The sequence below is a fragment of the Lasioglossum baleicum genome, chromosome 2 (genome assembly GCF_051020765.1).
Source record: "Lasioglossum baleicum chromosome 2, iyLasBale1, whole genome shotgun sequence".
NCBI classification, from domain to species: Eukaryota; Metazoa; Arthropoda; class Insecta; order Hymenoptera; family Halictidae; genus Lasioglossum; species Lasioglossum baleicum.
Genome location: NC_134930.1, coordinates 13,863,836 through 13,890,767, shown reverse-complemented (window position 1 = coordinate 13,890,767; position 26,932 = coordinate 13,863,836). Strand labels below are relative to the sequence as shown.

Genomic DNA, 26,932 nt, shown 5'->3' with positions numbered 1-26,932 from the left:
AAAAACGTGGTAAAGAGATGAAGATCGCTTCAATTTTTTTTAGCAACATAGCATTTTTTTCCATTAATTAACTCTCGTGTCCTCTTTAAGAAAGCACATTGGGTCCTAGGTCGAAAATGGATTAGTTTAGAAGTTATTAATTGTCTGCGGACTCCCATAAGAGTTCGAACACTGTGCGACGAGATTCGATTCGGCTCGACTCGGTATTATCAGCGCGGCGTGTTTCAAAGCTCAAAGCGCATGCGAGCGGTTTTCGCCGGGCTGGTGCACGCGAGTGCGAAAGCGGAACGCGCTTCCAGTTTATCCGACGGCGCTTCCCGTCGCGCGACGCCTCCGTTCCGCTTCCGTCGCGACGCCGATTTTCGTCTTTCCGCTCCGAATCGCTCGAGACCGCGTCCCACTTCGCGAAAACCCTCGAATCCGTCGAATCTTCTCGCTAAAACAAATCCCCCTAGATCATCGTTAAATACCAATTTTCTACGGCATGTGTACGCCTCGTGTGTATGTATGCAATGTAAATATATTCGATTGTAGTCAATCTCGGGTTTTATCCCTATGGAACAGTGGCTTCTTTTGCCAATCAGAAGTGATTTCTTCCTTTTTCTTTTTTATTGAAGGGATGGTTTCAAGTTTAAATTTTCGAGTAGTTACCCGTTTTAAACGGAGTGGCGCGCGTTCGAAATGAGTCGTACAGAAATTTATAGAACGTGTTTCTACTCGCGGCAGAATTTATGTTACAACTTTATAGTATAATACTTGTTGACGTCGTGTAGATCGTATTGATTGCGACAATGGCACGACAAAAGAAAATTACGATCTTTTTTATTACATTTTCATTCGATATTTTGTGTAGATTTTTGCTTTTCAAAGAACTCAGCGAGACGCATGAATATTCGTTCTTTGGTTAAAAAAGGACTTTTGTAAAAATGGACCGGACGTTTCGGACTTTTTTTGTGAAGCTAGAATTAGTTTAGGTACTAGAGGACGTGAAAAAGAAACTGATAAAATTGCAAATCGTCGGAATTTTGGAGAAAACACCAAACAGTGTTGGTTGAAACTTTGTTAACTATATACTGCCTTGTTGCATCGACATAGTGAAGTTGTAAATTTTGCTACAAAACTGCTGGGAAGATTGTGATTCGTCGGAATTGCGGGGAAGCTAATAAGATTATTAGCAACGTTGTTATCCGTACACTGTACCGTTAAATTCGTATAGTGAAGTTATAAAGTTTCTTCAAAAGTAATTAATAGAAGTTTCGGATATAATGCTACAGGATGTTGTTTGCAACTTCGTCATGTGCGCAATACATTGTTGCATGAATATGGTGAAGTTACCTATAGATTTCGCTACAAAACTTTTGGAAAGATTGCGATTCGTCGGAATTGCGAGGAAGTTACAAAAGGCTGCTTGCTACTTTGTTACCTGCATACAGTGTTGTTGCACCGATACAGTGAAGTTATAAAATAATAGTTGAAAAATTTTGAAGAAATTGTGATTGTTCAGAATTGTGTAAAATCTGCGCATATTATTGTTTGCAACTTTGTTATCGGTATTCTATATTGTTCTTTCACACGGAGAAGGTTAACTTCAGTTCAATGATTGCAATCGATCAGGATTGCAGACAAAATGCAACAGGTTGTTGTTTGTAACTTTGTTACCGGTGTACGGTATGGTTGCCGTTAACAGAGTTATGAAACAATATGTGCGGTCATTGAATTCTCTGCGTTAATTTGTCAGACTGTAAAACTGTAATCTCCGCGTTGTAACATTGTTGCAGCACGCGTGGGCGAAATTTACAGTTCGCGAAATTTAGGCTCTTTTTCTAGAAACATTCGCTGCTTTCTCATTCGGTAATCGATAGACTGTTTTAGCACTAAACCTACCGAGCCTTAAAAGTAACTGGTACGTGTTCCCTTATAAAAATGACAAGATTGATTTTATTTAGACTTTGTGCAGCTTCTACATATTACAATACGTGCTCTATTAAAGATATTTATACAATCAATTCTTATAAAATCATTTTTATTATTTCAATAAATGTAAAATAATAAATCTGGAACCGGTCATTTTGACCGGTGGTGCTAGGTTTAGTGTTAAAGAAAATAATCAATGTTTAAATACAAGCCTGGCAACATCGATTATTTTTCATTTCTATAAAATATTCATGTTTACAACGTTGAAAAGTTCTATTTGCCAACACTGCAGATAACATTAACTGTCACATTGAAAATAAAATATATTTTTCACATCGTGATTCTAACAATTTGATCACTCACTATGGTGGTATTTATTAGGGGGCATTTCTTTCTATGAAACTTAAACGGATGATGAAACTGAAGATTTTTATGAAACTAAAATGTCTGCCAAATATTTTTTTTACCGACAATCGTTTAAGCTGAGAGGGTGAAAACCGCTCTTGAATTTAGGGGCGAAAGCACCCCTTATGGTTGGGGATGAAAAGTGCTTTCTTGAATATCTCGGGAACCAAAGGGCGGCTTTTTGTCACAAATCCAATCGCATATTCGATTTTGACAACAGCATATTCTGTTGTCAAATGTTAATTCATTTTTTCAAAAATTCGTACACGATAACAATTTATTATTCATTGAAAGTTGTCAAAGGTTGCTTTTCACAACTACTTCTATCTGCATCTGCATTAAACATGTATAAAATACCCACGACACACACTGTCCCAATCTCAAGATGTTTCTACTTATTTATTAACGAGATTTCAAGGCCATCGATATATTTTTATGTACAGTCCTACGTATTTTCTTGAATATTCTTGTAGATGACCAAAAGACAAATCCAACAACTACCATAACGATACCACTATGATCAATCGGTCTCGAGATATCTGTGTTTGAAAAATAAAATTTTAATACTTTCAGACACAAATATCTCGAGATCGAATGATCATACTGGTATACTCATGGTAGTCGTTGGACTCGTCTTTTGACGCTCTACAAGAATATTGAAGAAAAAACACAAAAAATAACGATGACTTTAAAATTTTGATAAAAAGTGACCTTAAAAAGACTGTCCATGGTTACATGTATCCCCTGGGACAGTATAACCCTGTCGCGAGAAGTTTTTTCATACAAGAATAAATAAGGCAGGTATTTTGATCCCCAGTGTAAAACAAATCGTTGAATGTTTCCCTTATTTTTCAACCTTTAAAAGTTTTGCGTGAAATCTGAAGGATTGTCTCTGTTTGTGTGCGTTAGTCAGGTTGAACCTCCCTGAGCTGTCGATTTTGATCTCCGGAATCATCAGTCTTGCGAGATTTATCGGGTCAGTGCGCTGGAATCTCGATCCCTGGCGACCTTGACGATCCACAGGCGCCAAGCCATAAATCTTTCGACGGCCGGACGAGACCGTCGACCGTCAGAAATACGACGGATTCCTGCGCGCGTTGACGTTTCACTGACATTAAATCGACCAGAAAATCGCCCGCGATACACTGGAATGAAATCCATGTTGGTTTTTTTGAAGTGAAAACTTCTGTAGGCGCATCACGTACACAATTGCTGGGCAGTGAACAAGTTTGATCCGTCACGCTCCGAGGTGAAACGCTATTCAAATAAATTCGGGAGGAGAGAAGAGTTTAACCAAGCAAGCGAGCTACAGACAGGTGTGCGTCGCTGACTCTATGCTGGGCAGTGAATGAGTCTGATCCGTCACGCTCCAAGGTGAAACGCTATTCGAGTAAATTCGGGGCAGCTACAGAAGTTTTCACTTCGGTCGTGCGGTCTTATGCGCACAGTATTGGTCTGTTTTCGCTATCATTTCCTACGTTCCAACAATAATATTATATAATAAATGATTGCATAAATTCGTGCTCGATTTGAAAATAATATTCAATGGTTAAATTTTAAAGAATACAATTTCATTAATCAACTATACATATAATCACCATTCTTTTCTAATTGTAGAAAATTTAACCAATTTTGTAATTTTAATTTAACCAATCTTTAACCAGATCTGTAACCAATCTTTAAAATTTAACCATTGAATTTTATTTTCAAATCAGACACGAACTGGTGCAATCATCTAATAGATCAAGGGACAGTGTTTGAACCTTAGACCATATAAACCCATAGACACGGTTCAGATAATATTCCTTGAAGCAAAGATAAAGTAATACGTGACGTCACAGGTTCCAAAGATGTATAGGCTATGTTCATCGACCCACGGTCCACAAGGACAGTGCCAACGCTTGGCTTATGAGGGGAGACGGGAGGTCAGCGGGCGCGCCGCCGTTTTCACAGTACATATGTACACGGAAAGAATGGACAGGATATTTTAGAAATTGTCTTGTGACGTCACATGTTCCAGTTATATTTGCTTCATGGCGTGTCTATGAGATTATCTGGTCTAAGGTGTGACAACCTATACAATATAATTAACACTAAACCTACCACTACCGGCGAAAATGATCGGTGTTCCATATTTATTATTTTACATTTATTGAAATAATAAAAATGATTGATTGTATAAACATCTTTAGTAGAGTACGTATTATAATAGGATCTACAGAAAGTCTAAATAAAATCAATCTTGTCATTTTACCACGTTTTTATTAACTCGCTTTCTTGCCTGGTTGTTTATCTCTGTTCGGTACAAAGTTTGCAATTGATTTTAAACTAACTTCCCGATAAGCTAGAAACTTGAAACTTTAAACATAGCTCACAGAACTGGTTGACAATGCAATATTAACTACTAAAAAGCAGAAAATAATTATCTAAATAAAAGAAATTTTTTAATATATATCTTGCGCCCCGCGTTTTTCGTTTTAAATCTTACAAATATTTTCATAGCTATTAAAAATTCACAATCACAAATTTTCTGGACTATCATGGGGCTAGGAAAAATTATTTTATACTTTTTAGTCCGTTTTAAAAACGTGGTATTTTAAACATTTTTTTATTTAAATAATGATTATAAGGGAACATGTACCGGTTACTGGTAAGGCTCGATAGGTTTAGTGTTACAATTTCAATGGGAGTGAAGTAATGTTAAAAAAAATATTGATATGTCAACTGCTATACATAGAATCTAGCGATAGAAAGAAAGTACAGAGGGGATAAATCGGGCTGCTCTTTTGACGGGCACGGATCGATAGAAAATAGAACCCGAAAGTGGAAAGTCTCGCGAAGATTCCTCTAGAATCGTGAATCGACTGCTTCCGGCGGCGAGCGTCTGTTTGTTTATCACGCTGGCTTTCGGCTCTATCTTCTGCCAGACGGTACATACACAAGGTGCTTCGATAAATCGCGTCTGTTTGTTGATTTACAATGTGGGAGGATCGCAAGCTTACTTTAAAAAACTTTTTTATTAAGCTTTTGAAGTTTTATAGCATAGCGTATGCTTCTTGAAAATTCCTGTTTCAGAATTTAAAATTTGATTAATTCGGAAATAGTTGAAATTAGTTTTAGCGCTTGCTAGTGTTGAAGGTAGGGTTATTTGACATTTTTCATGAGGATGGTTTCAAGTGGAATCAATACACATATTTTGGTATACTAAATGCAGAGATATTTCCGCTAGAATTCCATACGAATCGGAATTGAATGAAGCAACAGAACCTAACTTTTTGTAAAATCTTTCAGAACGGAACCTATCTTCCGCTTTCCACTCCGTTTGATAATGTCAAAGGTTTCCAAAGAAAATTCGATTCGGTAACATCAAAGTAGAAACTTCGTCCTCTTTAATATGTGTGCTTAGGTTCACCACCGTCCAATTCTTTCTAATAATGTTATAGCAGTTCGAAGACCGATTAAGTTCAAAACGCAGTAATCTTTTAATGTAACGATAAAACGAGTGTTTCTCGATAATTGTTTAATCTATCGTTCCCAAACTTTTTTATCAATTACTGTACCCTAATTTAAAAGTGTCTACGAAATATCATCAAGTTCTATCCGATAGTTTCGCTACGAAAATGATGGCAGTCGAAACAAGTGACCCAAGAGTACCAAAGAATTAGAGTCAACATTTTTATTACAAATTCTGAGAGAGAGAGAGAGAGTGCATCAATAAAAAGGATCTTATATCGCTCCGATTCGCGTATTCGATAAATATTTATATTTCCTGGAAACACAGTAACAAATTGAAAGCAATCGTGCTATGGCGATCAACGTGAGTCAATAAGTATCACCCGACGTTTCGAGGAAACTCGCTCGGAAAATTAACTGATAAACATTTGTGAGAATCGCCTGGCAAAAACTAATATCTGCCATTTCAAGATGAATTTGTTAACATACCTAGTCATTCGTTCGTAAAGCTCGAACTTTTATTTATTAATAGTTAACACTATGTGAATGTCCATACTATTCATATGTTTATGCTCTTAATTTTCAAGGTATATCATAATAAAATCACTCTAAAAAGGTAACATGGTATTTCAAAAATTTTCAATCTATGCCGACAAAAAAAGTCGTAAAAAACAACTTTTAGTATTCTCTCTGCAATTCCGACCAATTGCAATCTTTTCATAATTCCTTACTCACGCGTCAAGTAACAAACTATTGTTCTAACTTCTAAAAAAAAAAAACAATTCAAGTCATATCATTAATTCGTACGAAAAGTGACATGAGTCAAAAAAAGGAAATTTTACAGGAGAGCCATTTGAAAATTACCTAAAATTGTCAATTCTTTTTTATTGTATATCACCAACTTAGAAATATAAAATAATTTGCTGTTATTTAGATACTGGATAATTTATATATTTATTATTATACGTTTCCTTAGAAATATACTTTGAGTTGTGTCACTTTTTTTTATAAACGAACGATATATTGTCCAATATTAAAAATCCCATTATTACTGTGACAGGATGTAGATAAGCGTAAGAATTTTGATGTGATCGAACGAAAGGCCGACGTTTGCAGTCCAACTCGCTGGTAAGATAATTATAGACTCGAAATTTGTCTTTTGTTTTGAACCGGAACTCTTAAGCTCCTCCCTGCTGCTTCTGCAAACGTTCTACATACGTGCTTGGCAAATGTGCTCTGTTTCATAAAGGTGTCAGGTCGCTCAATTGTTGTGATTTAATATTCTACAATTGGAAATTGTTGCTATTTTTATGGAAGAAACTTTTTTAACTCTTCACTGCAGAGCTTGAAGAAGTTCTAACATAATATGTCATATTAGAGATATATTTATTTTCTTTGTTTTACCCGCGTCAATAAATTGGCATTCTGACGCTTCAGATGCTTTTATATTGGAAATTCCTTTGCTCGTTTCATCTGTGATTTCACAAGTACATTTTATTGAAATGCGTTGAACTGCTGCGTTTTACACGACTTGAACGTCACCCACGCGCTTTAAACATTGTTAAACGTGCTTCAATGTTTACACTGTTAGAAACAAATACTCTTACAAGCAGAAACGACTACAGATTTGGCATACGCAAAGTACATTTGTGGATTCCTGGTCGGAATGGAAAACATTGTTAAAGTTTGAAATGTAACTTTTCCCTTCTAAATGAAATTTCTGAAACGTGTAATTTAATAGCAATTGAATTTTGGTGATGTTTGAACATACAAACTGACATGAAAGCATGTTTACTGTGAAAATGTGTTCGAAATGAAATTTCAGAAGAGTGAAATTCAATAATTTCGTTGAGTTCTGCTGAAGTTTTCATCGCGCAAAGTACTGTAATAAAACAAAATGTGTTGCTGTCGCAGTTTATTTTTCTCGCGGGTGAGAAAACGCGATTTAATCACAGATTCTGAAATGCTGTTTTCAAAATTTTAACGTCGAAAATCCGCGTGCAAGATTACGAGAAAAAATCATTGATCACGTAAACACGCCGTGTAAAAGGTTAATCGTTTTCCTGGAGAGAAAATTATTATCACTTATCAGAAACAATTCGAAAATTTCACGGTATATTTTCAGCAGAATATTTCCAGGTTGACATACTCCCTTTGTAAACTGTCCTATCGATTTTGAAATTGTTCGAATTGGTGATTTTAAATTGAACGATAATATAAATGTCCAGAGAACAATGGCGTCGTCAAGCGAGTCTGTGTAAATTGATAATCAATAGAACAAAAGGACAATGTAATAGCGTGAAACCAGGAATATTATCAAAACGAACTGTTGAAAGACAATACTATCCTTAATAACCGGTAATATACGCTGAAAGACGTATTAATAACACAGGGACCGATCATTTTCGCAGGGGTTAGTGAAAATTGTTAATGAAACAATGGAAAAAACAATGTAACAAAGAAGAAAACAAACATTTATTACATCAATCCATAGCTAAAAAGCCAGTTATAAAGAACAATAATGTCATGGATCGTGTCAGTGAAAATTGTTAAACAAGTGTCCTAAGAAACAATATAGCGACACAAACAATAATATAACAACATTGAGAACACTATAACGACGTAGAGGACAATCTAAAAATAATATTATCGTTAAGAATAGCCAGTAACAATTATTAAAAGTCGTGAAATTGTAATTGTAAAACAGTTGGAGAAAATTTCTAAAAGACCATCGTGAGCACCGCCGACTTCAGCTAAAGTGATAGTGCTCGAGAGACGTCCCAGGATCTCAGACGAGGACGTCACCTGCAAATGACATCCGGAACGACAGAGGCAGTTAATGAATGTGAGAACAGTTCGGTCTCGAAGTAATCGGAAGCAGCGAGTTACACGAACAAGGAGCCGAAAGACGCGAATGCAAAATAACGGCAGTTTTATTTATCATCCTCTTTACGTCGAGAAGTGAATGTATAGGAAGTGGGAACTCCTCGGGACAATTTCGAAATGAATCGGAGTTTGTTGTTGATGCCGTAAAGAGCCTCGAGGAGCCTCTTCGAGCCAATCTAGGATCCTTCCGTAGTGAACTCGTTGTCGGAGATAGTTGTACGTGGGGCTCTGTTGTTTAGAGAATCGAGTGTGTAGTTCGCTTCATCGGCGGAGAGATTAATCCGTGCAATTATGCTGATTGGAAGATCAAATATGTATTGTAGGATTTATTAGGTTTTTGTACTGAGAGTGGGATCCTCTAGGATTCTTCCACGGAGTCTGAAATCCAATACGATTGTTCGACGGCGACTGTTAATCCTCCAGGATCTTCAGAAATCCTCTTCCTCACTACCGAATCTAAATTCCCTGATCATTTAAAGGGATTGTGTAGTCCGAGAAGTTAAAAATCGTTAAATGTGTTGAATCACCGACACAAACTCGACGGACCTACTCTTTATAACAAAGAAGAAATAGATACACAGGATCCTACACGTCTTTATTTCTAGAGTCTTGCCACAGAGCCGATAATCCGCAAAAATTAAGAACCAACAAACTCCATCTTCTAGAGACTCTACTGATCATAGGAGTTTCAACATCCGGTACCATCCGCGGAGTCCAAAAAGAACAGACTCACCAAGCAAAACAAAGACATCTCATCATGATCTACTTACCACCAGCAAGAACATCTTAGAGTCCGAAGGAAGCAAACATTCTAAAGTCGGTTAAAACAAGCAAACATCCCAGAATCTAAAGCAAGCTAACCTCTCAGAATCCGAAAGCAATGACGATAACAATCTTCGATGCCACAGCCATGACCTTGGCCACGTAAACAAATGAACGAAAGCCCTTTATCAAGACTACAATACTCCACTAGAGATTCTCAGAAGAACAAATCTCACGATAGCAACGATCCACCATGTTGTCGATAACTTCGTCCTTGACACTGAGCTCCAGATGTCACGAAGACAGCTCATTGGACCTGTTTCGGATCCGACGGTCAGCGTCGCCCTCTACAGTCGCGAACCTAACGCACTATGGTTTGAAGAACCGCAGTTACGAGTCTAGTACGGAGTTCGAAGAGAAGCCTCTCGAGGCTTGCCACTCGTTATACTTCCTCCTGGACTTTTTCCATCAGTACTACATCCCGGCGATCATTCTGCTGGGTCTGGTAGGCAATCTACTGTCCTGCATAGTGTTTCTGAACACCTATTTGAGGATTCGCAGCTCGAGCTATTACCTGGCAGCTTTGGCCACGGCAGATTTTGGATTTTTAGTGACGTTGTTGCTAGTATGGCTGAACAATACTCTCGGCTGGAAGGTGTTCAACAAGGATGGCTGGTGCGAGACGTTGGTTTATGTCAGTGCGGTTTGCAGTTCGTTAAGTGTCTGGTTGATAGTTGCATTCACGGTCGAGAGGTTCATCGCTGTGCAATATCCGCTGCATCGGCCGCATATCTGCACTATTGCCAGGGCCAAGGCCATTGTTCTTGTCCTAGTGATTCTAGCGTTGGCCAGCCACTCGTACTCGTTCGTTACCGCTGGCGTGGTACTGACGCGTGACGGTGAGGAGTACTGTGACCTCAAGAGCGAGTACATGGAGACCATGAAGATCATCAATATTATTGACAGTATCGTTAGCCTGATCGCACCGCTGGTGCTCATCATCGTGATGAACACCATGATCATGAGGAACCTGCTCAAGTTCAGCAAACGATTCAACGAGACCCCGTCGGCCTGCACCGATTGTCCGAGCAGGGAACGGTCGGACATCAACTTGAACCAGATTCCGGTGAGTCTTTTCAGATTATTCGTTTGTTAGCAGTCTGCGGATTTTTATGCAAAATAAAAATTGTCCGGGTTGATTGCAATATGCGACAGCTGTGTAGACATTTGTTTCTTTCTCCTTTAAGCAGTTTAGTAAGTCGGAAATAATGCAACAGCGTTTCTGAACCTCTTGCCACTCCTTTTCTTTTACAGTTACAGTGATTAGAACGGCCTTATGCACAAAAGTGTCGTAGAAGGGAAAAGAAAATGTATATTTTTTGTATGGCTAGATTTATTTTAATGCTTAAATATTCATTACAAACGAATCAAATTTTATTTGTTACAATTTGTTAGAAACCTTCATCGCGAGTCTGGCTTGTGAAAGTACGGCAAGGGGTTATAAATCATCGTATATTTTCACTGTTCTGCATTTGATCCAGCCATTTTTGTCGTAAATGCATAGAATCCGCAGCCTATTAATTAATGTTGATAAATTGTGTTGGTAAGTGTAGGTAGATTGAATGCATTAGAAACCTCCAACGGGACGGTTCCGTTAATTTGCACAATTCTAGTTTAATTCTTTGGGAACGTGTTTTCGAGATATTGAGGGGACAGGGGGTCTATTTTTATGTTTACGAGCCGTAATTTGCAGTATTCGGCAGCATAAATCAGCGCATGTAACTATTTTCATAAAGCTGTGGCTGCTACATTCTGCCGAATGTTGCAAATTACGTCTCGTAAACGTAAAAATAGGACTGTTGAGGACGACCGCGGCCTAGATTGATCTTTTATATAGCGCTTTCGACTAATGAAAAACCCCATCTTTGCATTATCGAGAAATGCAACTCTAGAAACGAGTATACCTCTTAAGCCTAGCCTGAATCATACTATCGCAACACGCTCTAATTGCGCGGGACAAATCAATATGCAAATCAGCAGTGTCGAGTTAACACGCGAATTTCCTGAAGGGGAAGCTGTCGCGCAAAATCTGATCAACGGCCGATGGTAATCGCTAAAGAGAGACCGAGTGTTATTTGTTATGCTATTTGCAACGCAACACCAGTTTCCATTTAATTCCGATCATTTGCGCGAATACCTCATTTGAAGCGGTCGTTCACGAAGAGACAGATAAATAAACCGAATATGTGAGCCCTCGATGGCACAATCAACTTGAGAAGCAATCTCAGGCAATCGTGAGCACGTATAATGATCATTGATTTCAGTACTAACGGGCTTACGTTCGTTCGAACATTTCATAAAGTGTGTAGAAATGGAACGCGTTTTTAATGAGCAACATTTAATGTGGTATTAGTAATGTATTATTATTATGGAATTACCATTACTATGGAAACCTTTCGTGAAAATGTTAAGTGGACCACGTTTTAGATAGAAGTTATTAAAAAGTTCTATAAGTATTTTGATTTATGGATGTTCAGAATTGCATGACAATAAAAGTAGAGAATAAAATATATAAAAAAAACTTTTTGAAAACCACGCTTATATTAAAATGCATTAAAAAGGAGAAAATAATTTTTTTCCTGGTTCTCCAGAAAATACCGAATCCAGTGAAATGATTAATAATATTTTTCCGCAAAATTTTAAGCAATTGGTTCAAAATTTCTTCTGTTATACAATTAGTGTCGGAATAGATAGAAAAATTTAATATAAATTTAAATAAAATCATGACACATTAGTGACCATAAAAATAAAAGCGCGGAGCGCTAAACTATACATATTGACATAGTCTTGGTAGGCGCTCCACGCTTTTATTTATAGTCACTAATGTCATGATTTTATCGAAATTTATATTAAATTTTTCTATATCTCTTCCGACGCTGATTTTATATTTAACAGAAGAAATTTTGAACTAATTGCTTAAAATTTTGGGGAAAAATATTATTAATCATTTCACTGGATTCGGTATTTTATGGAGAACCAGGAAAAAAATTATTTTCTCCTTTTTAGTGCATTTTAATATAAGCGTGGTTGTTAAAAAGTTTTTTTTATATATTTTATTTTCTACTTTTATTGTTATCGGAAGCAAGTGTGTATACAAAATTTCAGCAAGATTGGACTATGGGAGGAGGTTTAAAATTCGATTATAAGATTTTACGCATACAACATACAACACAGCATGTTAGTATAAGCGTGGTAAAAATCCATTCGAAACGTTGTTGAAGAAAAGTGTGAAAATCGAGGAAGATTTTGTAGAAGATAAAATATGTGTAAATCGTTCTCAGTTGAAAATTCATTTGAATTCATCTGCTTCCTAGTATCTCCGAAATTGGTGAAATAAATGATCGGAAAATTAGAATTTGTTCAAAGTAAATGAGTTAAATCAGCTCGAGGGGCACAGTGCAATTTCATATTATATAATATTTTAGTTAATTTGATATCGCCAGATTTAGAACTGATGAAACGAGTCGATGAATTGAGACTTCTCGATTTAAACGAGATCTCGATTTAAACGCCCCCACCCTGGCAACTCTGTGTATAGTGTGTATATGGATGCATATCACATACATATAGCAGGAAAGATGTTTCAGTTTCTGTTCGCCGATATTGCGTCCGTGCATGGGCGCCCTCAGAAGTTTCGACAATGTGTGTCGTTGTTTGTGTTTACCGGGAATTGAAGTGAAACTATCGTTGTGTCAGTGGTTCTCAACGAATCTGTGCAACAAGAATCAACAATATTGTCTTTAAAAATGATATCATTAAGACTATTTTACAGTCCACTGAAATTAGAAATAGCAGCAGAGCGACTATCTATTTTCTGTATTTATTATTCACACAGTTTCTCTTTATGAAACGGTTTTGATGATTCCTGAGGTGATTCGAGGTAACTTTTTTGAGGAGTGGTTAGGTACCCGGTAATTAATTCGAGCTCGGGACGGTTCGGGACAGGTATTTTCCCCGGGTTCGGGTCGAAACTAATGATTTAAGGGAGTAGACTCCTTTTTCCAGGATTGCAAGGGTGCGGGATTCGCGTTCTCATTTCTCGATAATACAAAAATGTGGTTTGTCAGTAGTTAAAACGCTAGATAAAAGATCGATCTAGGGCGCTATCGCCCTCAAAAGTCCTATTTTTACGTTTACGAGACGTAATTTGCATTATTCGGAGCATGTAGCAGTCACAACTTTATGAAATGATGGAGATGATGAAGCTTTATGCGCAGCTATATGCTGCCGAATACTGCAAATTACGCCTTACCTTACCTTACGCATTACCGAAAATTTCCATCGATAATAATTGGAAAAAATAAAAAATAACATAGTCTCGTAACCACATAACATGTGGTTGGGGTTGGAGGCATTCTAATTGTACACAAAGTCAGTATCAAAGGCTGTTTTTTATTTAGAACAAGAATGTTCGTCGAATATCGAAGTTGAACAATTGAGTTTCGACCGGAAAAAGTCTGTTTCTAGAACACTGCGTTCTTACGCGCGAGAATCGAGAATCTCTCTGGAAATAAAGTTCGACGAAAACTATTATGTAAAAAGAAAACTCAAAGGCATTCGAGGCCCGATGAACATCGCTAGCAATTTCTATAGAATTTCTATAGAATCGAACGCAAAGTCCACCGGCGAATTTCAGAAATGCAAACAACAAATATTTTCCTACTTTCGCCTCCGTTGAAATATCAATCTTTTGAATCAGTTTTGCGATTGGACTGTCTGATAGATTTGTTGATTAAATAATCTGTTACCTTTACTACTAATAAAATTAAAAATATTTACTAATAAAACACGAAATAAAAAAGAGCGCAAACGAAAAAATAAATTTTCCGATATAATGGAAATGTACCTCCATGACGTTCGCCGATTAATGTATCCCTCGTTTATACAATTCTAAAATAATTTACACAGTCAGTTCACGTAAAAGTTATTATATTAATAGCCTTCGGATTTTTATGTCGAGTAAAAATTGTCTGCATTGATTTCAAATTACACTACTATTTTTTATTAATTTCTCTGTGATTTTATGCATTTTTATTCGTTTTCATTTCTTCTCTCCGTAAAGTTTGACTCGTCTCGAGTGATTTAGTATAAAAATGTACCAAGCATCATGCATATTCATGCGAAAACCAGACTGTTTCATGACTTTATTTCTTGCGAATTGTCTCTTGCAACGTTCGACTAGTTTTTGCACTTTTCTTCGGCCAACAGCTTCTTGACCTGTCCGCTTTTGTTCCGTCGTTCCCTTTGAAATCCAACATCCAGAACATGCTTCATTACTTTTCTGTTTCAGCATTGCACAGTCTGCATAGTTTTCCCACTGCTTCTCTTCTCAATTATCGAACAGCTCTCCGAAAATGCTCGGTTCCCAATGTTCAAACTTTCCCGTCTTTCTTCCGCTGCAATGTTTCTTTTCGAAACGCAGTGATTCCTAAAAGTATGTCAACCACGAATAAATGTAAACGAATTTCCGAGATTTCCATCTTTCGTTTTTCAATATTTCTCGGTCCTTATTTCTTTGGTCTTTCGTTTTCAGAAATTTATATTAACATGAAATCTACTACCGTCCGTCGCATTTACATTTCTGAAATTATAAAGATGCTTCCATGGAAAATGATTCCAAGGTAAAACATTTTAGTCGTTTTTAGTGCTCGACAGGTTCATTGTTAGTTTATTTTGAAACCGCAGGATTGTAATATAAATAATTGTGCAGTGTATGAAAAAACCAGTGAAACGTACACTGTGTCGATGTTCATATGAAATTGTGTTGGTTGGTATTGCACCAGGTATTTATTTAGGATTACGGAGTCAACTGTTTACGTGTATACATTTGAGCAAAACGGCACTGTTAAGCAACAAACAACATCACATGTCGCAGGAACGAATTAATTCATGCAGATTCGTTCATCTGCAATGAAAAAGACCGGTGAAAAATGTTATATTGTATGTGGAGGGTCACTTAATATAATAATTATGATTCGATGGTCAGTGAAAACCGAGAGAACATTTCAATGCCGTATTGTTTGTGTTCCCACGAGGCTCAAATAAATCCCCCGACAATTCATGACGTAATCATTCAGCGTTTTCGTGGTGAATAGAATGCGCATTAATCCGAACAGATTGTACCAAAGCGATCGAATATGGTGGTAGCTCGGAGTGTATAACGCGGTTGAAAAGCCGTCGAAGCAAAATATAAGTGTGTGGAACTCCCGTTATAAACTATTTACGGATTTTGGACTATATTTGCAATAGTTTGTCGCGAGAACTCCACACGCCACGTGAACCACAAGTTAGAAGTTTTATATTTTGCCCAAGTTTCAGATATACCTCCAGAATGGGTTACCTACGAAACGTTAACTTGGACTGCAGTTCCCGAAAAGTTTCATAAAATCAACCGTGTATATCCTATCAAATTAGTCTACATATCTGACTTAGTTATGGTTATATTTATCTGTTTCAAGTGTAATCGGTATATGTTTTTAGTGACACTTTGTATATCTTCTTCAATATTCTTGTAGAGCATCAAAAGGCGAATCCAACGACTACCATGACCGTACTATTTCGACCAATCAATCTCTAGATATTTGTTTCTATGTATTAACAAGATTTCAAGGTCATTGATATTTTTTCGTGTGGAACCTCATATTTTCTTGGATATTCTTGCATAGTATAAAAAGACGAATTCAACGACTACAATAACTATATCGTTTGTATAATTCATTCTCGAGATATTCATGTCTGAAAGCGTAGACTATGTTACTTTTCAGGCTGAAATATCTCGAGGAAAAATGATCGGAACAGTATAGTCATGGTAGTCGTTGAGCTCGTCTTTTCACGCTCTACAAAAATATCCAAGAAAATATATAGGGTTTCATATAAAAAAATATCGGACTTTTCTAAATCTTGCTAATAAATAGACACAGATATCATAACAGGTGTCATGATAGTTATTGGATTCGGCTTTTTATGCCCTAAAGGAATATCGAAGGAAATATACAGGGTATCGTCAAAAAAATATCGAAGACTGAGATATCCAGTGAGCATACATGAAGAAACAATATATGTCTTAATTTCGCATCATCAATGGTTGAAAACAGTCGGTAAATATTTGACTGATAAACAGGACTGTTTTATAAACAAATGTGAACAGGAGGTGTTCGTTGAACTAAACAACTGGTATGATACCACCGTTCCCAGGGGATCGAGACGTCTCTCAGCTTGCATATCACCGTGTTTTTCTTCGTCGGCAAGAAAAACAGAAACCGTTTTCCGTGACACGATGTGGCTAGGGAACCGGAGACAGAGAAACCCATGCATTCGAAATAGGCGTCGTGTCCATTAGCCTTCGAATTTTCGGATGCGTGGGAGTGTCGGCTGAATCATCCTCCTTAGACCGAAATAAACGAGACTGACACTTTGCCGGGGCAAAAAACAGATTGACCGGTCGCAAACCCTGCTCACGGGAAACCTAAAAAAACCTAAATGAGTTAGGAGAACGAGCGGAACCGAGATTCGCCTGATCGACCCGGCCTTCTAACACGGTAACTACCGGGCCAGCAATAAAACGATTTTGTAGCACATGTGACACAGCATCTTCTATCTAACCGTTTGCACTATAAAACGTGGTGTGTATTTCAATTTTGATTATCATTAAAAAATTGTCGTTTCTCAATATATATATATATATATATATTGCTGTTCTTCAGTTCAGAATTTCTGTTGAAAAATGTTGTAATTACTAGCAGACGGTTTGATCTTTCTTTAGCAAAATTATGAATTTTAGTTGCTCACAATGCTCCGCTAATGATCTCCATCAGAAGCCATTACGAAAGCGAGGACAAATGAAATAAAGAAACAATAATATTGCATATTACAAGGAAAGATAATATTGCAATACTCGAAAGGGATAATAACAAACTCGACTTTGATATAGTCCAGTGACTTTTCGGCCACCGTGTATTAAAATTGATTCTCCATTATAAAGCAAAATTAAAAATGATTATAAAGCATAATTAAAGCAGTTTTAAGGCAACGGATTCGGCATATGCAGCATCGTGCCAAAATATTAATGCGAATTGTATAACTGTGCGTTGCTAAAAGCAGAGCCACTGCCACGCATGCCATAATAACACTTTCAGGGATGATATTGTCACAGTGATCCAAGGATTATACGTCATGCGATTACTATGGGAGGCGAGTCTCGTACGGGTACGTACCGGTTAAACCTTCCTCGCCCAGTAATAGAGAAATATCGCCGGGGATCAAGGAAAATTCGTTCTAGCTTGGCAAATATTAGGTGACTGAAAAGACTCGTTCCTAAGTTAATAACACACATACACATCTTTCACAGTGAACGATTTTTTTGTGCTTCGACCGTACAAGTTACAATAAAGTTTTATGTGTAGGATCATTCAATAGACTTTCCTAAACCCGCCCATATTCTTATCTGTAGCCTTATGAATGTTTAAAAATGTCTAAAAAATATGTAAAGAAGGACGACGCACTTTTCACGCAACAACTTGTTTCGACATTCTTTTATTTCAACAATTTTTTCTGCTGTGATGGTAGAGGTAGAATTGTTCTGTACACTCTCCCAAACACAACAGCCTATTTCTTGTAACATTATGAACATTTCTAACCCTGTTTAAACGATGCATGCACACGACTACAACCGCACACGAATACAATCATAAAACCCAAAGGACTATTCTTCGCCCACAGCCATATTCTCAACACCCAATTACATTAATATACAATTTCCCAAACCTCAGGAGACAGTACCATTAGCCTTTCCATTAGCAACATGATCGTTCGCCACAGAATGATCCTCCTTCGTCCTAATACTTAACCAGTAGCCCTTAAGAGGAAGCCTCGCGATGGAGTTCTTGCAAAACATTAGAGGAACAGTCGTCTTTTCACAAGAATCCAAGACGCAACTCTTCAGCAAGTGGTAGAACAGTATCTTAGCCTCCATTATAGCAAACCTGTTACCAATGCAAATCCTAGGACCAAAACCAAACGGCATGTACGTATTCGGCGAGACTTCACCGTTTAGGAATCTCTCTGGCCTGAAGTTCTCAGGATCCTCGTAATATTTAGGATCATGTTGCAGACCAGGTGGAACGAACCATATTGGCTCTCCAGGTTTCACCTGGACGGATTTAGCACCTGGTTTTGCTGGGGGTAGTTCGAACTCTTTTACGCAGATTCTGTCGAGAAATCCTGCTATTGGATACATTCGCAAGGTTTCATCAATGACCGCGTCCATGTAGACCATGTCCCTGATCACGTCATAAGTTGGTTGACCATGTCCCTGATCACGTCATAAGTTGGTTGACCATCTGCTATCTTGCGATGAGCTTCTTGCACTTCGAGCAAGAGTTTCGATTGAACTTCCGGGTTAGTAGCGATCATTTGAGCGACCAAGCACATCATTGTTGCTGTAGTTTCGAACCCGGCCGCGAAGAAGATGAATGCTTGGCTCGTCATGTCGTCGATGGAGAGACGTTTGCCGTCCTTGTCGCGAGAGTCCATCATCAGCTGGATCATGTCTGGTCGGCGGATACCCTGATCATGGGAGATATCAGGTTAATGGGGAACGGTGTTTGAATCAATCTAATAACCAGCAATTCACTATCGATCACATAAACATTCAACCAACACTGAAACTCTCAACTCAACCTCACCAGCTCAAAACATACCTTCTCCTCTCTCATCCTCGTAGTCTCAGCAACAATCTTGGTGAAGAACTTCCTGGGCTTGCTTCCAAAAATCTTGATACCCAACAGCCGAAAAACTGACGGAAAATTCCTGGCAAGTAGTATCTTCAGCGTCGCCGCGGTCGAAAAATTCAGCGTCTCCCTTCCGAACTTGTAGAACTCGTTAGCAGGATCCTTCAGCGAGTCCACAGCAATCCCAAAGCTGGTGGTAGCAACGACATCGTTCGCGTAACGTCGGAAAATATCCTGCATGTCCCAGACTCTTCCTTTCTTCGACCCTTCAGCAATGAAAACACTGGTTTTCTCTGCGCAATCGATGATTAATTTGAACATCGACTTCATCTTCGCTGAAGTGAAAGCTGGACTTAGCAACTTCCTCATGTCCCTCCAATCATCTCCTTTTAGCGCGAGCAGATTCTTGCTCATCAATGGATCCGTTTCGTCATCAGAAAATATTATATGGTCTGTAAAATGATCGAAGTTCTTCACGGCGATCGAGGTGATCAACTCAGGATCGCGGATCACGATGACTGGGGAAAAGAGGTTGTAGAAACCGAAGTACTTCAGGTCTCGGAACTTGAAGTAAACATCTTGTATATAATCGCTGATGAATTGTCTTCGGAACAAAATTGGAGCCATGTTGCCCACGACTGGCCATGGTTTCGTGTAGTGGATGCCTCGTTCTTCGAAACTTTTGGTGCTGATCCATAAGAAACGGTAGGCGAATATGCACAGAAGGACCACAACCAGGGCGGTTGTTACTGGATCCATTTTTGCTGAGTTGTTGTCGGAGCAATTCTGCTTATAGTCGGTTGGGGAACCTCGTGAAATGGATTCTTGCGCGCGACTGGTATCGCTGCGGCGATAGGCGGAATAAAAACTCACTGTGGGATATGTGACTTCTGACGTCGATCACGTTGATAAACGTTAAGTGTTCGTTATCTTCAAAATCTACGCCTTGCGGGATGAGAAATTTCTAATGTAACGCGTGGCTAGAGTTACTTTCGCGAAAGATTTGAAATTGCTGAATAAGCAAGAACGTAGCAATCTGTACTCGTCATTGGCACTCATAACAGCGTCAGTCGATTATGAAAAACAGAAGACTGGTAAGAATATATTCCCCCTTTCAATAATTTGAACGAGTCGATAAAATGTCCTGGCAATATTCTGAAATTCTTCTAAGGTCTTTACAGTTCCGTCTTTCGCGTACTCGTTTCTGTCGAAAATTCATCAAATCCGAGGTATAGTAGTAAGTTAGTGTTCATAGTTTGTAAATACATCTGGCTTGTGGGTAAGAGTAAAGGGTAAAAAAATAATATTATAGTATATGAGATCCGAGCACACCTACAATGACTCCCACTAATATTCGGACACTCTTAAAAACACCGTAACTCTTCAAACATTGGACTATGCGATTTGAACTTTTTTGGAAAGCTAGAGCAATTAGTTTACTACAGGATGCGAAAAGAAATTTTTTCAAACATTGCATTTGACCGGAATTGTAGAGGAAATACTAAATGTTGCATTTTACAACTTTTTTATGCGAGCCTATATTGAAACTTTGAAAAATATGTTTTGTAGATCTGTGTGCGTTATACGCATTGTGAAAGTTTCATCGAAATCGGTTGATGCGGGGAAAAATGCCAGTCATTGAAAGATGTAAGAATTCTTAAATTTACTGCTGTTATAGGCCGAAAATCGTGAAAATCTGCAATTTTTACCATCTTTAAATGCTTGTAGCTCATTGCAACGTCGACCGATTTTGACGAAATTTTCAGGATATGTTTAATTGAAACAGATCTACAAAACGTATGTTTTAAATTTTCAATATAGGCCCAATATAGGTCTTGCAAAATGCACGGGTCGTAGACAAATTTTGAGCCCAGATTTGAAATCAGTGTGTAAAAATCTACTGAAAATGATATATAGCATGCTGAAAAAAATTTATCCGCGCGAGGAAAACCACAATTTCCTTGAAATTGTGCAAGTTTAACGAATTTTCTCAAGGTTAAAAAACACAATCTCCATAATTATCCCATAATCTGCAATATTTCAGCTTTCATTTTAAAAAAATTTCATAGCTTTATCTCATTTGTATTGAAAGAGTTCTTTGATTTTGACAAAGAATTCATCGGTTTATCTCACTGTGCGGCGCGGCCGTTGACCCCTAAAAAGCCAATCGGTCGGGGGTCACGAATTGCTTTATCTTTGCTTCGAGGAAAATTACCTGAGCCGTATCTATAAGTTTATACGGTCTAAGCATGGTAAGGAGGACAGCCGCGCGGCAAAGAGTGAACGCAGAGTCGAGGTCAGGGATACCAGATCAGAGGAATTGATTCGAATCGATGGGAAAAATTTACCATTTCTCTGCCAGTACGTGTCACGTGACCAGGCCTTGGCGCGTGGGGGAATAGCGCCGTAGAAGTGGATGGTAGAGAGGGGAAACAAGTCTTAATATGGCGACTGTGATCGAGGGACCCCCAAATCTTCCATTCGATCATATTCATTAACATTTCACAAGAACAACATTTGATAAGTGTACATTTAAAATTTGATAAACGCATCCGAGAAAGTACCGAAATTATAGCTGATTTTTAGTTTTTAGACAATGTTTGAAAGGAACGGGACACCGCCAGTGTATTCAGGTTTTCGGATATATTTCATCTTCAACAATTAATACTGACGTAAGCATAAAGATTCTACACACGTTTCTTATTTAGAATCGTTCTGTAGATTTTTCTAAGTACGACAGTATAGTCTTTTATCACATTACAAACATCTAACCCTATTTAAACAATCTACGAAACTCCTGACATATTGTTAACGAATTCAGTCTTCTCAAACAATCTTCTATTAAAAAAATTTATTCTCCATTAACAATATAATCCATACGATTTATCCTCATCCATAACGATCGTCTGCACCCAACTATTGTACATCAACACACAATTTCCCAATGTTGACACTTTTTATTACCGGAAGCCTATTGCATAATAGGATTTTCAATAATTGTTCTGTACCAAACGAAAGCATAGAAATTTTCTTTTACGTTACAATCTCAAATGAAACTATTAGATCACGGTATTGAGGGTGACTTGTTAGTTCACAATGAAAATTGCCGTTGCCATTGAAGGTTTCGTTACAAAATGCATAGTCTTCGCGAGGACGCAACAGATGGGGAGATTGATAATCAGGCATGATACGTTCGGGCATCGTCGAATTAAGGAACGCAAAAATGCGTTCATTATGTATACAAAATACAAGAAATAAAATAAGAGATCACCAAAAACTATTTATTTGATTCCCACCTCTTTCCAAATAATAAATAATTTTTTATTTGCAAATAAGAAATAAAATTTTATTTAAATAAAAAGTTTAGTTATTATTTGCAATTAAAATCACTCGTTTATTTATTATTTAATTATGTATTATTTAAACAAGAAATAAGAGAACACCAAAAACTATTTATTTGATTCCCACCTCTTTCCAAATAATAAATAATTTTTTATTTGCAAATAAGAAATAAAATTTTATTTAAATAAAAAGTTTAGTTATTATTTGCAATTAAAATCACACGTTTATTTATTATTTCAAAAAAAGAGCGAACACCTGAGAAATGCCCCCGCCAATACTACTACAAGATAACACCTTCCGTTACACCTTTGCGTGACATCCGCCGCCACGCTTTTAGCCGAACGAGTACCCTAGAACCGACCAACTGACCGAAACTAACAAGATTTTCAATCATAAAAGTGTTTGGCCATATAACATAGATTTTTCAAAATTATGCAATAATCACCGGTCGGTAATGTGTTATGCAACACTATCATTAGCAACATGTCCATTCGCCACAGACTCGTCCTCCTTCGTCCTAATATTCAACCAGTAGCCAGTAGGAGGAACCACCGCGAAACTCTTCTCGCTAAACTTTAGGGGAACAGTGGTTTTCTCGCAAGGTTCGATTACACAATTCCTCAGCAAATGGTAGAAAAGTATCTTAGCCTCCATCATGGCAAACCTGTTAGCAATGCAAACCCTAGGACCCACACCAAACGGCATGTACGTATTCGGCGAAACTTCACCGTTTAAGAATCTCTCTGGCCTGAAGTTTTCGGCATCCTTATAATATTTAGGATCATGGTGTAGGCCATTTGGAAGGAACCATAACGACTCTCCAGGTTTGACCGTGACGGATTTAGCACCTGGTTTTGCTGGAGGAAGTTCGAACTCTTTCACGCAGATTCTATCGAGAAAAGATGCTATCGGATAGATCCGCAAGGTTTCATCAATAACTGCGTCCAAGTAGGCCATGTCTCTGATCACGTCATAAGTTGGTTGACCCTCTGCCATTTTGCGATGAGCTTCTTCGACTTCGAGTAAGACTTTCGATCGAATTTCCGGGTTAGTGGCGATTACTTGACCAACCAAGCACATCATTGTCGATGTTGTGTCGAACCCGCCGAGGAAGAAGACGAATGCTTGATTTGTCATCTCATCGACAGTGAGACGTTTGCCATCCTTGTCGCGAGAGTCCATCATCAGCTGGATCATGTCTGGTCGGTGGATACCCTGATCGTGGGAGCAAAGTTATTAGATTAATGAGAAACGGTGTATCAACATCATACTAATCTACAATGTACGCGAATTAATCTGCTAATAAGTGATCCACTATTGAGCACATAACACTCAACCATCCCGAAAACTACCAACTTAAAACTCACCTTCTCCTCTCTCATCCTAGTTGTCTCAGCAACAATCTTGGTGAAGAACTCCCTGGGCTTGCTTCCAAAAAGCTTGATACCCAACAATCGAGAAATCGTCGGAAAATTCCTGCCCATCATCATCTTCACTGACACCCAGGTCGAGAAACTAATCGACTCTCTACCGAGCTTATAGAACTCGTTGTCCGGATCCTTCAGCGAGTCCACAGCAATCCCAAAGCTGGTGGTAGCAACGACATCGTTCGCATAACGTTTGAAAATATCCTGCATGTCCCAGTCTCGTCCTTTCTTCGACTCTTCAGCAATGAAGGCACTGGTTTTCTCTGCGCAATCGATGATTAATTTGAACATCGACTTCATCTTCGCTGCAGTGAAAGCTGGACTTAACAACTTCCTCATCTCTCTCCAACGATCCCCTCTCAGGGCGAACAGGTTCTTGCCCATCAATGGATCCATTTCCTCATTGACAAATCCTACATGGTCAGTGAAATGATCGAAGTTCTTCACGGCGATTGAGGTGATCAACTCAGGATCTCGGATCACGATTATTGGAGCAACGAGGTTGTAGAAGCCGAAATACTTCAGGTCTGGGAACTTGAAGTAAACATTTCGTATATAATCGCCGATGAATTGTCTTCGGAACAACACTGGAGCCATGTTACCCACGATGGGCCATGGTTTCGTGTATTCAACGCCCCGTTTTCCGAAACTGGTGGTACTGATCGATAAGAAACGGTAGGCTAATAAGCACAGGAGGCCCACGGCTAGGGCTGTTGTTACTGGATCCATTTCTGCTGAATTCTTGTCGGAGCGATTCTGGTTGTAGTTGGTTGGGGAACCTTTTGGGACGGATTCCCGGGCGCGACTAAAATCGTAACGGCGATCACTCATATAAAAACTACTTCTATGTAGACATGTGACTTGTGACGTTATTGTTGTAGATAAGCATCGCGCCGAGGGCACGTTAGCTCCCGAATCTGTTTCTTTCGGGTGAGGAGCTGGTGATGCAACCAGAGTAGTTGGTGATTATTTTGTGAGCGACGCGAAATGATTGATGAAGTAGGAACGTAGTAGTCAGTACTGTATCTTGTACTGATATTGTAAAGATGCGGGCACTGATCAAATAAACATTGGTCTTAGTTATTAGAGTGAATTGTGTTTATTGGAATATTTTATTATTATGAATGTTATCGCTATTCACATTTACTCTATCATAAACACATTCAACTTAATTGTGTATATACAAGATATACAGGATACACACGTTTCATAATTAAATATGGATGTATTGTTAAATGTATATTTTTTCTTAATTGGACGCGAACGGAATGTATCATTAAAATGTGATATGAACGAGAATGCTTCATAAAATTGAAATGACCGATCAATGCACAGCGATTAAAGATTTTAGAAAATTTGCTATTAAACGGAATCAAACGGGAAATGGAGCAATAGTTCGGGAGGATTAGCGTGTCTCAAGCGATATTTTTAAACCTAATTGCGTTCGTATTCCATCGTCGAGTCGATTGATCTGAACGACTGCCTGTTCGCGAGTTCACATTTAACTAGACGGCTACCAATTGTTCAATATTTTGATACGGTAACAACTGTTGGAAGCGGAATTATATTATTCCGTTCGGTCTCTCAGATGGCTGAAAAATAAGCGTGAGCCACGTGTATAGTACCAAATATATGATTGAGAAACTTTATGCTTGATACCCTGTACAATCGGTCAATTACTATTATCAATTTTGATAAAGAAGACTTGAAAGATGAAATAAACATAAATTGTTGCGATATCAGGAATTTTTTCTGCACCAATGAAGATACGATGCCACTATTTCTTCCGTAGAATAATTCTATGGACTCTTCTTGATACGGCATTATTCTTTTTAATAACACTGTAAATGTTGTGACGTGTTTAAAAAATTGTGGAACAAGGCATATTTGACGCGGGAATTTTCTCAGATAGCTTTACCAGCTTAAGAATTTGTCCTGCTTCAACCGAGGAAGCTATGCCATTTTCTGATGAATGCAGCAATGTTTTTTTTTTAGTAACGTTGTGCATGTTCCAAGGTAATTAAAAAATTGTTAAGTGTAGTAAGACGCATTTGGCGCACGAACTATCTCACAAGCGCATCATTTTCTTTAAGTATTTCGTAAACATGTTCAAACCTCTTGCGAATAGCAATACAAGTAACAGTGCAGGTTGCTACGTTCCTACTTCCTGAACAATTTCATATCTCGGACGATAATTTGTCTAACTACTCGTTACATCACAAGCTCATCACCCGTAAGATACTGTTTCTAGAGCCAGCGAACACTCGGCGTCTATCAACAGAATCAACGTCAGAAGTCACGTGTCCCACTTTTAGTTCTTATGCTACCGGTCGCTGTGAAGATATTAGTTGCGCGCGGGAATCCATCCCAAGAGATACCGTTTCTTAAAACGAGGCGTTGAATACACGAAACCATGGCCCATCGTGGGCAACATAGCTCCAGTGTTGTACCGAAGACAATTTTTCGGCGATTATTTGCGAAATGTTTACTTCAAATTCCGAGACCTGAAGTATTTCGGCTTCTACAACCTCGTTGCTCCAATAATCGTGATCCGAGATCCGGAGTTGATCACCTCAGTTGAGCGCCTCGTCAGTATTATTGATGGGCTATTGACAATATTATTGATTGTCTAAGGGCCCGTTTAATGTGGCGACTCTGGTCCAGGGTCCCCCAAACCTTCCATTCGATCATTTTCATTAACATTTCACAAGAACAGCAATTTATAAGTGTACATTTAAAATATGATAAACGCATCCGAGAAAGTACCGAAATTACAGCTGCTTTTTAGTATTTAGACAATGTTTGAAAGAAACGGGACACCGCCAATGTATTCAGGTTTTCGGAAATATTTCATCTTCAACAATTAATACTGACGTAAGCATAAAGATTCTACACACGTTTCTTATTTAGAATCGTTCTGTAGATTTTTCTAAGTACGACAGTATAGTCTTTTAT

General features: G+C 38.2%; 4 protein-coding genes across 9 annotated transcripts in view; 1 reads left to right on the top strand and 3 right to left on the bottom strand.

The window, feature by feature from the left end:
- LOC143215543 (dynein axonemal heavy chain 1) overlaps positions 1 to 26,932 on the bottom strand; it is a 149,784-nt gene that overhangs the window by 66,777 nt on the left and 56,075 nt on the right. The gene's annotated exons all lie outside the window — the stretch shown is intronic.
- The window catches only part of LOC143215511 (uncharacterized), a 60,156-nt gene continuing 33,516 nt past the window's right edge, over positions 293 to 26,932 (top strand). Inside the window, exons 1-3 of one of the 6 annotated variants that reach the window (XM_076437710.1) lie at positions 293 to 501; positions 6,833 to 6,900; positions 8,001 to 10,546. In XM_076437710.1, the coding sequence (XP_076293825.1) occupies positions 9,674 to 10,546 (873 nt within the window). In that variant the 5' untranslated portion in view covers positions 293 to 501; positions 6,833 to 6,900; positions 8,001 to 9,673. Of the gene's footprint in view, positions 6,901 to 7,897; positions 10,547 to 26,932 lie in introns of all 6 variants that reach the window. The other 5 variants (XM_076437690.1, XM_076437700.1, XM_076437683.1 and 2 more) reach the window with 5 other exon arrangements.
- LOC143215549 (cytochrome P450 9e2-like) lies at positions 17,309 to 21,009 on the bottom strand. The gene is made up of 3 exons (XM_076437763.1): positions 19,179 to 21,009; positions 18,838 to 19,044; positions 17,309 to 18,790 (listed from the first exon to the last, which is right to left on the bottom strand). Exons 1-3 carry the CDS (start codon positions 19,965 to 19,967, stop codon positions 18,245 to 18,247), a joined length of 1,542 nt encoding a protein of 513 aa, XP_076293878.1. The 5' UTR covers positions 19,968 to 21,009; the 3' UTR covers positions 17,309 to 18,244.
- On the bottom strand, positions 22,661 to 26,870 carry LOC143215480 (cytochrome P450 9e2-like). The gene is made up of 2 exons (XM_076437637.1): positions 23,918 to 26,870; positions 22,661 to 23,765 (listed from the first exon to the last, which is right to left on the bottom strand). The coding sequence occupies exons 1-2, from the start codon at positions 24,806 to 24,808 to the stop codon at positions 23,010 to 23,012; spliced, it is 1,647 nt and encodes a 548-aa protein (XP_076293752.1). The 5' UTR covers positions 24,809 to 26,870; the 3' UTR covers positions 22,661 to 23,009.